Source organism: Tupaia chinensis, unplaced genomic scaffold, assembly GCF_000334495.1.
Source record: "Tupaia chinensis unplaced genomic scaffold, TupChi_1.0 Scaffold139757_1, whole genome shotgun sequence".
Lineage (NCBI taxonomy): Eukaryota > Metazoa > Chordata > Mammalia > Scandentia > Tupaiidae > Tupaia > Tupaia belangeri.
The window spans coordinates 3,991,236-4,004,990 of NW_006199637.1; the positions used below are offsets into that span (position 1 = coordinate 3,991,236).

A 13,755-nucleotide genomic window follows, 5' to 3' on the forward strand; every position below is an offset into this window, starting at 1 on the left:
CCTTTTGATTAAGAACCAACAAATACTCTCCATTTTTTTTTGTTTCGTAGATTTTTTTTTTCCTTAAGGCCTGTATGTTCCCCCCACCCCAGACAGAGAGAGCAAAAGTGAAAAATCACCCCCCAGGGGGATGGCCACACTGCAGTCCCTCCTTATCCATTTTCTTCTTGAGATTTTGGGTATATATGCACACGTCCCTGGCATGATTTTCAGGCCTCCGGGTCCAGAACTCAAACTGTGGAGTCAACCATGTGGGATCCATTCCCTTAACCACCATGCTACCTGCTGTTCCCACACTGCATGTTATTTTATAGCCACCTCTTCGGATGTATCAAATTTCCTCTACCTGTATCATCTACCTTTGTATCTCCTCTTGGAAAAAGAAAGAAGGAATGAATGAAGGAAAGAAAGAAGAGAGAAAGAAAGAGAGAGCAAGGAAGGAAGGAAGGAAGGAAGGAAGGAAGGAAGGAAGGAAGGAAGGAAGGAAGGAAACAAAACAAAACAAAACAAACATTGATTTATCTTGCTAATGAAGAAGAAACCTCCTAAATTTCTGAACCAAGCAATGGTTGGTGGCCATTTTGGTATCATGGAACTCGTTAGTGTCTGTAAGATACCTTGCTGAGATCTTTATCAAAGGAAGATACAGAATACGTGGTGACACAGTCAGAGTATTCACCTAGTTTTAGAAGCTAATGATCAGCAAAACCAATATGATGAGTTGTGTCAGCTCTACTGCTTTGTAAGTTTCTATAACTTGTATCATTATACATCCACTCCACACCTGGACGTTCTTTTCAGTTAAGTCTTACAAGAAGCATGAAGGTTTTGGTTTTGAACCAGAAGTCATTTTTGATGTATTATATCTTTCTAAGAACACATCTTAGCTGCTGCCTTTCACAGGATTTATGGCAGTAGTCCCTAGAGACCCCCCAGGAAAGAGCTCCTTTACTATTACAAATATTGCTTTCATCTTGAACTGCAAACACACACCTGTCCCTCTAGCAAAATATGTTAGGGGTTCAGAAAGGGTATGAAATTTGGGGAATGGATTACTGCCCAGTCTTGAATATTATGTGTGCTGAAAGATGATAGTCGAACATATCTGCCAAAAGATGGAGATGATTATGAAGACTTTGGTGGCATCAGACCAAACAAAATGCCACACATCATGAAATCTAATCACATGCATCTGTGTTTAATGAATTAAAATTGTGTTTGTCAGTTGTCATTTTTCCATGAGAATGTCAGAAAGGAAATTGAATGCTATAGTAGGTTCAATATTGAAATGTACTAGGTAACAGTTATTCTGAAAGCAACACGAAATGCCTTTATCTTACTTTGGACAAGGCTAGCTAATAATACGTTAAAAAAGCAAAGTCTGTTCTGTTTCCATGATCAGATTGTTTCTAGTGCCTTTAAGTAGGAAAAGCTGTTATGCTGGATTTGGTTCTTTCACAGGAATTGTTCCAGTTGGACAATTAATTTAAAAGAACCAGAGGCAAAACTATAAATTTAGGACTTAAAATAAGCTCATTTCTGTGTTCACTTTCATTATTGGTTAACCTAAAATTATTGGTTATAATATAGCGTAGCCACTAACACGAATACGGATGGAAGTTTGGGGGCAAACTAGATTTCTGTCTGGAAGACGGGTAGTCAGATAAATAACCAGAAATTGGCTTGTAGCCTAGAAAGGTGTATTTCAGTTCTGAATTTCTTACTTAGGGACTTACCAGACAAAGAGAGGAAGGTGTAGAACAATAAGCACTGTACTGTGGCTTTAAAATCAAGAGGCCTAAATTATTCCCAGGAAATTACTTTCCATCTCGGATCCTCTCCATTAAATATCTTTTTATTTATTTATTTATTATATTTGTTTCAAGCCACCAGGTCTGGGACTCAAACCGTATAGTCAGCCATGTGGAATCTGGCTACCTTACCTGTGTGCTACTGGCCGACCTAAGAAATCATTCCCTTACCCAGAAATGAAATTGTTTTTTAGAAAGGGGAGGAGGGTACATACATAACTAGGTGGAGAGAAAGATCCCTCTCAGTTCTTTGGCTCTCCCTAAAGTACCACCCTCGAGCCTTATTTGATTGTACAGTAGTATAAAATCTGCAAAATGTCAGTAGTAAAGCCTGCAGTCCCTCAAAAGTCACCGCCATTTGCAGTGTAACCAGTACGACTACATCTTACGAAATTAACTCTGCTCTTTAAGAGGAGGAGAAACCAGGACCGAAATATGAGAGGACTTTTGGCTTCGCTTTTCTGCTTCTGATGGAGAACTCTCCCTGAAGTACTCCATTCAGTTTAGAAGAGGAAGCAAGCGATTTCCCAGGAGGAATATTTAGCAATAGTCCTGTAGCTCCAGCTGCAAGACAGAACCCTTTTGTAGCTGAACCTTGTAGGGAGGGAGAGGGGTTGAAGAAGGCTGGAAGGCAAGATAATGGACTCCTTTTGATAAGTTTGGGCTCATTTATTCAGGACTCTCACAAGAGAGAGAAGTAAAACTTGAGTCCAGAAAACCAGCAGCTGAAAACAAGTTGCCAAAAGTGCTTGCCCTCACGTTTACATTTGGACTAAGTTATAAAAGTCAGCATTCTATTTAAGGTGTAGGTATAAAATTTAGATTCAGTGTTAAGATCCTAGTAAAGCATTCATTTAAATTTGCTCGAGACTTTGTTATTTTTTAATTTTTTTTTTGGAGAGGTTTTTTTGCTATAGGGCGTGTGCGCTCTCCAGACAGACAGAGACAGAGAGATAGAAAGCGAGAAATCACCCCCCAGGGGAGATGGCCACACCGCAATCCCTTCTCCTCTTGGGATCTTGGGCATGCACATACACGCGCCCGACGTGAGTCTTAAGTCACCGGGTCCAGGACGCGAACCGCGGTCGACTACATGGGAGTCCAGCAACATAGCCATTATGCTAACTGCTGGTCCCAGACTTAGTTTTGAATTAAGCGTTTAATGGAATGTTTCGGTAAAAAGTTTGCAAACTAAATCTGAGGGTTGACAGTGAGCTCTAACCAAATCTCAGGATGCACTTTAATGTTATAACTTTCACAATATACAGCAAGTGCCAAATACCTAGTAATGCTGGACCAAAGACGGAGAAAAGTTGCAGAATGCAGATTCCCATGTCCTAGAACTTACACAGCAAAGCCACTGAAGTCGTGTCTGTAGTGCGCGTTTATAATTTGTTACCTCCCCTCCACCCCACAGCTCCTGAGTCCTGTGGCTTTGTTGGACCAAAGCCCTTCTGCTTGAATTTAGGCTTTAAGGATCGACTTCCACCCCCACTCCTGCGGGTCCCACTGCACTTATCAGGAACGATGGCCGGTTCCTTGGCCCTTCTCAGTCTTTATGGTTTCCCCTCCTCGTGTTGGTAATTATTAATACGATGTCAATGTCTTTTCTTCCAGTCCTCCTCGCCCACTGACTAATATGAATGACACCATGGTGAGCCACGTGTCCTCCGGAGTGCCCACTCCCACCAAGAGGTAGGTATGCCATGTGCCCCAGACTCAGGCCTGGCCCCTGCTCCTGACCTGTAGCATCCCCCTTCCAAATGAGGCCTGAGATGTAGTTCTGCAGGGCCAGAAAGCCGGTTTCTCTTACTTTGACTGTCTTTTAATATTATTTTCTGGTTCTTATCTTCCTTTCTCCCCTCCCATCCCCAACTCATAAATACAGCAACTGAAGTGTGGCTATGAGTGGTGCCTCAGGTGGAAACTTCATTTGTGACAAGCAGTGAACATAGTGTCGGAGCAGATTAGGCTTGTTTGAGATCGTTTTTAACATTAAATGATATTTTGATAGTCATGAATTTCAACAGTTTTGCATTTGCGTGTCAAAGATCATTTCTGCTTTCTTTTTAAACTATGTAAATTGAAGTCATCCTTCATAAAATAGTCTCCTAAAGTACTCGGTCTGTGATTCATAAACATTTACGATGGAAGCCCGAGTCCCTCTCTTAGTTATGCAAGCAGTGTGCTTTAGGATCCTTCGAGGAACAAGAATTGTATACTCCTTTCTCCTCTTTATTTAATTTACTCCCTTCCCGAATTCTCTTAGGCAGGACTTAAAAGAACGATATAAAATGGCTTCCTTTCTATTTGATTTAAGCGCTGTAGGACCAGAGCCGTGCAGAAGCTCCCTCAAGGGCACAACCATTAAAGAATTCTCTCTAACAGTCATCACTCAAAGGAAAAACCACAAAGACATTCCAACCCACCCTCGAGTCCTTCCTGAATAAAAGCACTTTGTGCCATATGTCCTGGTTGCCTTGGATTAATTCGGCTACAGAAATGTCATCTACTTAATACTATTTTGACCTAATATGTAATACTGAAGATCAGCAATGGTTGCTCCCATTGGCTAAAACTCCCAGAGCAACGTTTTTTCAAGCTTGACTGATAAGAAAGATCACCTGGGCTGCTTGTTAAAAAATACAGATTTCTTGGGCCATATCAGACCTAGTAAATTGGAATCTCCAGGACTAGGATCCTGAGAAGCAGCATTTTTTTTTAATTGCCAGAGGCATGTGCATGCATTCACTTCAGAGAGAGAGAGAGCGAGAGAGAGAGCGAGCACTCCCCAGTGGGGCATGGTCACACTGCAAGCCCTTTTCCTCCACTTCGCTGTCCTGTCAGGATGCTGAGCACCACACGGGCAGTGTGTTTTTCAAGCTGCTAGGGCCAAGATTCAAACCGTAGTCGGCTGTGTGGGATCCAGCTCCTTTAATTTCTGAACGAAGGGCCAGCCATTGAGAAGCTCCGTTTTTAACAAGTATTCCAGGTGGTTGTTATTATCAAGTGTGTTTGGGAAATCACCTTCGAAGGAGACTGAGGAGGAAACCCGAGGGCTGCCCTGGAAAAGTGGAGGTGGGAGCTTCCCAAGTCAGAGATTAGCGTTTTCCACTTGGAGGCCCGGCACCTGACCAGGTAAGAGCTCTTGCAGACAGCCTTGTTAAGACACTTCTAGCAGGAAGGTAGCCGAGCTGCTGCTTTGGGGCAGACTTGAGTGGTTTAGGGCACGAGAGCATAGGATTTTGAGCCAGACTGTCTGAGTTTGAATCCTGACTCTTACCTAAAGTTGAACACATGTCTGCTCATTTTTATCAGTGAAGTAGGTACAATAATAATACCTACCTTGTGAGATTTATGTGAGGATTTGATATACTGTTTTTATTATTTAGGAAGAAAACTGTAATTTTTAAAAGTGAGGAAGAGGCAGAGAATAATTTATGAATAATACCTGCTCAAGGAAGAACAGAAGGCTTATAGAATATAAAACTTTTGTTAAACTCTTCCACTACCTAGATATTACAATAACCCTCTCTGTCTTTAGTCAGTAATTACATATGCTAAACACACAAAGCATCCAGACTCAGGCTTTGAACCAGCGATGTTTCCATTTCAAACCCAGGGAGACAAGGGGGGTTAAAAAAAGAATTTAGCTTAAAGGTTTGTTTGTTTATTTATTTTTGGAGAAGTTTTAGCTATAGGGCGCGTGTGCTCACCAGAAAGATGGAGAGAGGTAGAGAGACAGAAAGCAAGAAATTATCCCCAGGGGAGATGGCCATGCTGCAATCTCTTTTCCTCCATTTTCCTCTCGCAGTCTTGGGCAAACGCGCACACACGCCTCTCAGGAGTTTAAGCCACCGGGTCTGGGACTCGAACGGCAGTCGACTACATGGGAGTCCAGCGACATAGCCATTCCACCAATTGCTGGTCCCAGCTTATAGGTTTTTATGTTCATTTTAGGAACACCATCTGTTAAGTCGGGTTTTACTTCATCTGAGTTCTTCTCTTGGTTGAGTGGTTTTGTCACTCTGAGTCAACTGAGTGCATGAGGCCCCAGTGCCCGGTAACAATGAGTGTCATATGTGAGGTGCGCTGCAGTCGGTGGCTTCAGCAGTCTAGCTGCTGCAGGCTGTTACAGGGAGCAAGTTTCTGGATAATGTTTTATTGCCTGAGGAGGCTGAGGAAGAGACTCGGAGCAATAGTAACCACAGCCCCCTCTGTAGAAGGACTGACCCATAGGCTTACTCTGTTAAGTCTCAGGCCCCTATATAAGTGGCCAGCTACAACTGTCAGGACAAAATGGTATCTGCCACTTAAAAGCTGCTTCAGATAATACATTACAGCCTGGATCCATCACCTGTCGGCTCCACCTCTTTATGGATGGAGTCAGTCCCTAATATTCCTGAAGGCAGTTATCACAGACTACCTAGCGGTTGACCAGCAGACCAAAGGCAGCCAAAGCACAGGCCAGAAAGGAGCAGCTCTGCTGTTCATTAAGAAGAGCATGTAGGGACCAGCAGGTGGCGTGGTGGTTAAGGCGCTAGACTCCCATATGGCTGACTGCTGCTCAAGTCCTGGACCCGACGGCTTGAAACACACTGAGTCCATGTGCGTGTGTGTCCAAAATCCCAAAAGGAGACTGGAGGAGAAGGAATTGCAGCATGGCCATGCCCCCTGGGGGTGATTTCTCTCGCTCGCTCTCTCTCTTCTCAGTGAGTACATGCACCTATAGCAAAAATCTCTCTAAAAAAAAGAGCAGTTCAACACAGTGCTCCTATTGTAACAATGTACTCCACAGAATTTTAGGAGAGCTCATTTATGTTCAGTAGAAGATTGTGATACACCTGTGGACATCAATAGCCTAATTTATATTATTACTGCAGCCTGACGTCTCACGGCTGCAGTCACCAAAGAGAATAACTATCCACAATCACCTGTGTACTCGCTCAAGGACCCATCTGTTTTTCTGCCCTCCTCTGAACTAGTCTCTCCAGAGGCTGAGAAAGCCCAGGAGCTCAGCCCAGCATCCTAGCTGTAGAGCCTGGCTCTCCAGAGGCAGGATCCCCAAGGGGAAAGCTACACTCCAGAAATAAGAGACTTCTCATTGTCTTAGAGACTCAGCATAAGACATAAGTACTGAATCAGGCAAGAACACAGTAATAAAATAACACAGGGAAAATTGAAGTGTTTCAGTTTCTACCTTTCAGTGGGCAGCGCATACTAAAATAGTGACAACCGCAGTGGTCAAAATAATGCTGTGGGCTGGCCCCGTAGCCTAGTGTTAAGGGAGCGGGAATCCTACTTGGCTGACTGCAATTTTAATCCCTTCCCTAGCAGCTTGAAAAACTCTGTGCACATGTGTGTGCATAGCTAGAATCCCAACAGGATTGAGAAATAGAGAAGGACTTGCAGTACCATCACACTCCATTGGGAGGTGCTTTCTCATCTCTCCCTCTCTCTATCAGTCTTTTTCTGATGCGTTCATGCACCCTCTGGCAATGAAAAAGAACAATAATGCTGGGGCCAGCAGGTGGCGTAGTGTATAAGAGGCTGCCACTCCCACATGGCCGACGATGGTTGGAGTCCTGGACCTGGTGGCTTGAAAATCACACCAGGCGTGTGCGTGCATGCCCAAAATCCTGAGAGAATGGAAGAGAAAAGACTGAGGCATGGCTATCCCCCCAGGGGATGATTTCTCACTTTCCCTCTCTCTGTCTCTCTGCAGGGAGCACATACACCCTATGGAAAAAAAAAAAAAAACCTTTAAAAAAATGCTATATTAGTCTAATTAAAAGAATGTAAGGGGTACTTCTTGCAGAAGAAAACTTTATAGATGGCAAAGACGCCGTCTGACTTGTGAGGAGCTACAAATTATGTTCCTGAGAGATTCTACTGTAGGGATTTGCTGTTTATAATATTCTCCTATATCCTCACATTGACATTTCTGTAGCTGAAAAGAAATTTTGTTTTTGCCTTAGATGAACTAGTTTCTTGAAATTTACTTTCTTTTAAAAGCGTCAGAATGGGGCCAGCCCTGTGTCCTGGTGGTTAAGGGAGCTGGATCCCACATGGCCAACCACATGTTTGAATCCCAGCCCCAGCAGCTTTAAAAATACACAGCACAGATGTATGTGTCCCCGAATCCCAATAGGATGGAGAAACGGAGAAGGGATTGTGGTGTGACCACACCCCACTGGGAGGGTGCTTCTCTCCCTCTCTCTGTCAAGTGGACATGCCCTTTGGCAATTAAAGAATAATACAAAAGAAAGTATCAGAATAGTCTATTTAAAAACAAACAACAAAAGTACCTCAAAGTTTTAAAACCCAGGCTTGAAATCTTCCTCTTTATATTTTCCTCCTAGAAATAAAAAAATCCCTCAAGGTTCAGAATGTGAGTTGAACTCTGGATTATTGTACTATTTTAAATCACACCTTATATTCAGGCCAGTGTGGAAAACTTTGCAGACCCACCCCTGCGGCCTGCCACTCCAGGGCTCGTTCTTACCCTCCTCAGGATTAGACTAATCCAGCAGTTCCTTGGTCCTGGATCATGTGGCTGTCACGCCCTATGTGCAATGGGCCACGCCCATGAGATCTATGTCGTCAGAGCAGAGGGAGGAGCATTTTCCCAAAAGAAGGTAATACTGTCAGGAGAAAAGAGAGATCTTGGGAAAGGAAAATGGCAGAGGTCCTCGGCAGACCACTGCTCTGCTACCCAGCACACAGGTGTGTGGAGATGTGCATGCCTTCCTCTTCGAGAAATTTCCTTCTTCCCATGGTGGGGCTCTCCAGATAAAGCTGCAGATGTGCTCACACTGAGCTGGGAGCCTTACCTCCTGTGAAAGGCGTTGGCTTGGTTAAGGCGCTGGTCTCCCACCTACATGCCTGACTGCAGCTACAGTCCCAGACCTGGTAGCTTGCTTTCTCACTCTCTTTATGTCTCTCTCTGGGGAGCACACATGTTCTACAGCAAACTAAAAAAAAACAATAATAAATAAAATTAAATAAATAATTCTTTATTTAAAAAATAAAGAAGAAAGAAAAGCCTTGGGTCTAGGTTACCCAGGTTATGTCCATTTATACAGGTCATTATGTCCTTTTGTGATTCATTAACCTGTTAAACCATGGCTGAAGGAAAGGGCCTGTGAATAGCATACTTGGAAGTCAGAGAAAGGGCAGACGGGAAATAAGCCCCCTTTGTCTGTTCCTCAAATGTCAGCTGAAAGTTTTTTTTTTTTTTAATTAAAAACCCATAAGGTCAAAGAAAAAAGGAAAAATGACAACAAAATTTCAGAAGCAACCCAGGAAATGAGTGAACAGCAACTGAGTTCACAGTGTGGGGAAGACTCAGGCCAGGTAGACAGTGACAGAAGCCCAAGCAAAGCCACCCCAGGAGTTAGAATGCTCTGGAAATGGGAGTTCAAAATAATTAGCCAGTAGTCCAAGGTGCTGTGGACACATAGCCGTAGGCTTATTTTGGGTGATTCCTGTAAAAAAAAAAAGTATATACATGTGTAAGTGTATTATATGACCACCCGCATTGGGACAGATTTGTTTCAAGAGACTTCTCTTTTTCCTACCACTTCATTTTTATTTCTCCAGAGCATTAAATAATGCTTTTTTTTTTTTCCTGGAAAGATTTTTTGCTCTAGGGCATGTGCTCTCGCCAGAAAGACAGAGACAGAGCAATAGAAAGTGAGAAATCACCCCCCGCCCCCGCATGGGGATGGCCATGCCACAATCCCTTTTCCTCCATTCTCCTCTCAGGGTCCTGGGCACACACGCACATGAGCCCAGCGTGAGTTTAAGCCACTGGATCCAGTACTCGAACTGTAGTCAACTACATGGGAGTCCAGCGACATAGCCACTATGCCACTGCTGGTCCAAATAATGCTTTCTTTTATCTTTTGTTCAGTTAATGATGATGTCCTGCACTGGGACACAGCACAATCTTTGTAGAATAACTGGTAAATGTGAGGGGACTTCAGAAAGTTTGAATAAAAATGGAATTAAAGTGTAAGTTTATTTTGATGCAAAAAACTTTGAAAAAAACTAAAAAAAACTTTTTAGTTTTTTTTTCATAATACACATTTTTCATGAACTTCTTGAAGACACCACATATTAGAGCCTTTGAGTAGTCCCAATTGCTAGGAGTCTTTAAGTAATGGCAAGATTTTTATCAGTTAGGGCTTTTTTACTTTAATCCTTCACAAGAAGGAAGGCAGTTTTTCAAGGACAGAAGGTACCACAGCATAAACACCATTTCTGAATTGTAGAAACATGATCAAGTTGAGAGATGAGTTGCAATGAACAGTACTAAAATGGCTTTCTGACCCTGGGCCCAAGTTTATCTCGTCATCTATAGAACATATAAAAATGACCAAAACCACAATCTGCTATTTTAGGTTTGTTTTTGTTTTTTTTTTCTCTCTCTCTGTTTTTCTTCCTTTACTTATTTGTTGTGATTTTATTTATTTTTAAAGAATTACTTATTTAATTTTATTTATTATTCTTTTTCTTTTTCTTTTTTTTTTTGGAGAAGTTTTTGCTATAGGGCACGTGCGCTCGCCAGACAGACAGAGAGAGACAGAGAGATAGAAAGCGAGAAATCATCCCCCAGAGGGGATGGCCACACCACAATCCCTTCTCCTCCATTCTCCTCTCGGGAGCTTGGGCACACGCGCCCGGCGTGAGTTTAAGCCACCAGGTCCAGGACTCGAACCACAGTTGACTACGTGGGAGTCCAGAGACATAGCCATTATGCCAACTGCTGGTCCCCTTTATTATTATTTTTTAATTGACCAGAGAGAGAGGGGGGGAAGGTGAGAAAGCCAAGCTGCCATGTCCTGGACTTGAGCCGTGGTCAGCCATGTTGGAGTTCGGCGTCTCAACCACCACTTCACCTGCTGGCCCTATTTGTTGTGATTTCCAAGCCACTGGGTTCAGGACTCAAACCACAGTTGGCCATGTGAGAACCCAGTGCCTTAACCAACACGCAACCTGCTGGCCCACAATCTGTTGTTTTTATAGATGAAAACAGCAGAGATGTGGGGAAAATTGTAAAAGAAGCTAAGGAAAGTGGTGATGCCGAAAACTCTCCTTACGGGGACTCTGTCCAGTGTTTCTCGAAATGACTCTGCAATAAAGAAGATAGGTTTTGGTTGAAAAGCAAAAGTTCCTGAAGGTTGTAGGAAATAACTATGGATAACATATGTGAATTCTTCATAAGAATCTCTCCAAATCAACCCAGGAATTATTTTTTCTTCCCGTCATTTTCTGAAAGACAGAAAAGCAGAGTAATTGAAAATTAACACATAATCCTAGGGAACTGCAGGGTCCTCAGTGTTGGCCGATTTCCAGATCCCTGGCCGGGCCTGGCAGACTGCCAGTTTCAGTGCTTCTGGGGTGGGATTAAATTCCATTTCCATTCAAGCATTTAAGGTAAACCTTTCACCAGTTCTAATGTAGATTAGTACAAACAAAATATTTCTAAATCCATACTTTACAAGCTTAGTATGAAAACCGAGGTGACCAAAGCACATAGCAAGTGTTTCTCCTCTTACTGGACTGAGGCTTGAGGTCTTGGACATGACCCAGGGTCACTGCCATCAGTGGACACTGACAGAGCAGTGAGAGGAACAGGGGAGAGAGACCGTGAGTTCAGTGTGATTGCATTCAGTTTGCCATCCCGGGGTACTGGCAGTGAGGCAGGCTTTGTGGATTGCGGACGTGGGACGCTGAGGAAGAGAGTGGATTATTTCTGGGTTCCTTCCTGGCTTGAGTTAAGGAAACTTTCATCAAAATGCAGGAGGAAGATTTGGGGCCAGCAAATGGCATAGCGGTTATATCGCTGGACTCTCGCTGGACTTCCACATGACCAACTGTGGTATGAGTCTCAGAACTTGCGGTTTGAAACTCATGCCAGGTGCTTGTGCGTGTTGTGCTCAAAGTCCTGGGAGGAGAATGGAGAAGTGATTCCTGTATGGCCATCCTGCCCCCTGCATGGCGGGGGGGTGTGGGGTGTGTCTCACTTTCCCTCTCACTGTCTCTGTCTCTCTCTCCAGCAAGCGCATGGGCCCTAAGGCAAAAACCTCTTAAAAAAAAAAAAAAAAAAAAAAAAAAAAAAAAAAAAAAAAAAAAAAAAAAAAAAAAAAAAAAAAAAAAGATTTGGACAGGAAAATGGCAAGGTTGAGTTAGAGGTGCCTGGAGGCACCAGAGGACTAGACCATAGCATGAGTTTTTGTCATTTAGAGTCTTCCAGCTGCCTCAGGTTCACACTGACAGAGGGCAGTCAACTACTCAGACCCAAGTCTCAGCAGAAACTGCACGCACTATGCCCGTGTGCACAGGCACACACACGCCTTTTCTACCACCTCTCAGCACACTCCCTTCCTCTCACTACCCAGTCTGTCTCTCTCTAATGCACACACGAACACACACAGGGGTTTTCACACATTTTTACAAATGTTTTGGAGGCTTTTAACTTGAATACCTCTTGCTCGATGTTTTCCTTTGACGTTGAACAAGTGCACCTGCTGCTTTCAAGCGATGACAGCGTGCCACAGCCTTGCATGGAGAACGGAAATGTCCGCAGCAGTGCAGAAATTCCTGTAGTGAGCCTGTTTCATCCACTATGTTTAACTGCAGATTTTGCCACTCCTTTTAATATGTAACTATTAAAATATTTTAGCTTACCATAGCCAGTAAGGCAGATACTCGAAGCAAAGCAGCGCGGGGGTTCACTTCTGAACTTTTTCATAGATCTTATTAAGAAACCTCCCATCTGCTCCCCAGTCCACCCCAATCCTGCCTTTTCTTCGCAACCTGAGGGATTTTTGAGAAATGCAGATGTGAGTATATTATTATTACCCTGATTAAAGCTTTCTGGTACCTTCTTTTCTGCAGCACGTCCTGTTCACACAGAAAGTGTTCTGTGCCAACCAAGACAGTAGCCGCTAGCCATGGGTCGCTACTGAGCACTGGAAATGTAACTAGAGCGACAGGGGAAGTCCAGTTTTTCATTTTTTGTAGTCAGTACTAATTGGGATTGCAGCAAGTGGCAAGGCAGTTCCGTAGGTGGCTTCCGAGCCCTCGGTGCTCATTCTGGTCAGCAGCTCCAGTCCTGCGGCATCCCACTCTGCTGCCTGGCCAGTATGCCCAGAGGCACAGAAATGACTCCATTTTCCAAGTAGGTGCTGCATGTGCCACTCGGCCCCCAGAGTCCCCCATCCTTTCCCGTTTCTTCTCTCTTCATCACCTAATTCTTCCTTCTTAGCTTAGCTGCTCCAGGAAGCCTTCCCCAACACCCCGAAACTATGGTAAGTCTTCCTCCTCTGAGCCATAGCATCTTGTACATACGGTATTGTGGTTACCCGTGTGTCCGATACTTTTCTGGACTATGGGCTCCTCAGAGTTGAGGACCTACAGGCTTTATCCAGAAACAGGTCCCTTCTCTCCACATCTGGCGCTCCTTGCCTCGTCACCAGCACCTCCTCTGTTAGGAAAGGGATTTTCTTTTACAAATAAATAACATCTTGTAACATTGCTTATTCCATTCAGAGCAGGAAAATAAAGGAGAAGAAAGCTACTATTCTTCTGCTTCATATATATTACATGGAAATATAATATTGCATTGCATTTCTTGGGACTGCTTAGTAGGGAGATTAGCCAATTATGTGAAATAAGCCTGCTTATTGATTGATAGTGCCTCCTTGGCCTCATTGAGTTTATTTATTCTAGAGAAAATGTAAACAAGGGGAGGGGAGGAAAAGAGGAGCATTATATCGTGTTTTTCTCTGTTAATATTTTTACTGGGGAAAGATTTCTGATGTCTTTAGTAATGGGAAATAGGTCACTTGGCAAATTTAGGCGACATCCCCTCTTCACCATTTCCAGGTGAGACTTCTGGGTAGATTGCAGCAGTAGAGGGAATGGCGCAGAGCGG

General features: G+C 43.5%; 1 protein-coding gene across 14 annotated transcripts in view; it reads left to right on the top strand.

Annotated features, from left to right (window-relative positions):
- The window catches only part of DTNB (dystrobrevin beta), a 275,346-nt gene that overhangs the window by 182,156 nt on the left and 79,435 nt on the right, over window positions 1–13,755 (top strand). For 13 of the 14 annotated variants that reach the window (XM_014593108.1, XM_014593114.2, XM_014593115.2 and 10 more), the window contains exon 9: window positions 3,429–3,506. In XM_014593108.1, coding sequence (XP_014448594.1) covers window positions 3,429–3,506 — 78 coding nt within the window. Of the gene's footprint in view, window positions 1–3,428; window positions 3,507–4,131; window positions 4,277–13,755 lie in introns of those variants that run through there. The other variant, XM_027765810.1, reaches the window with a different exon arrangement.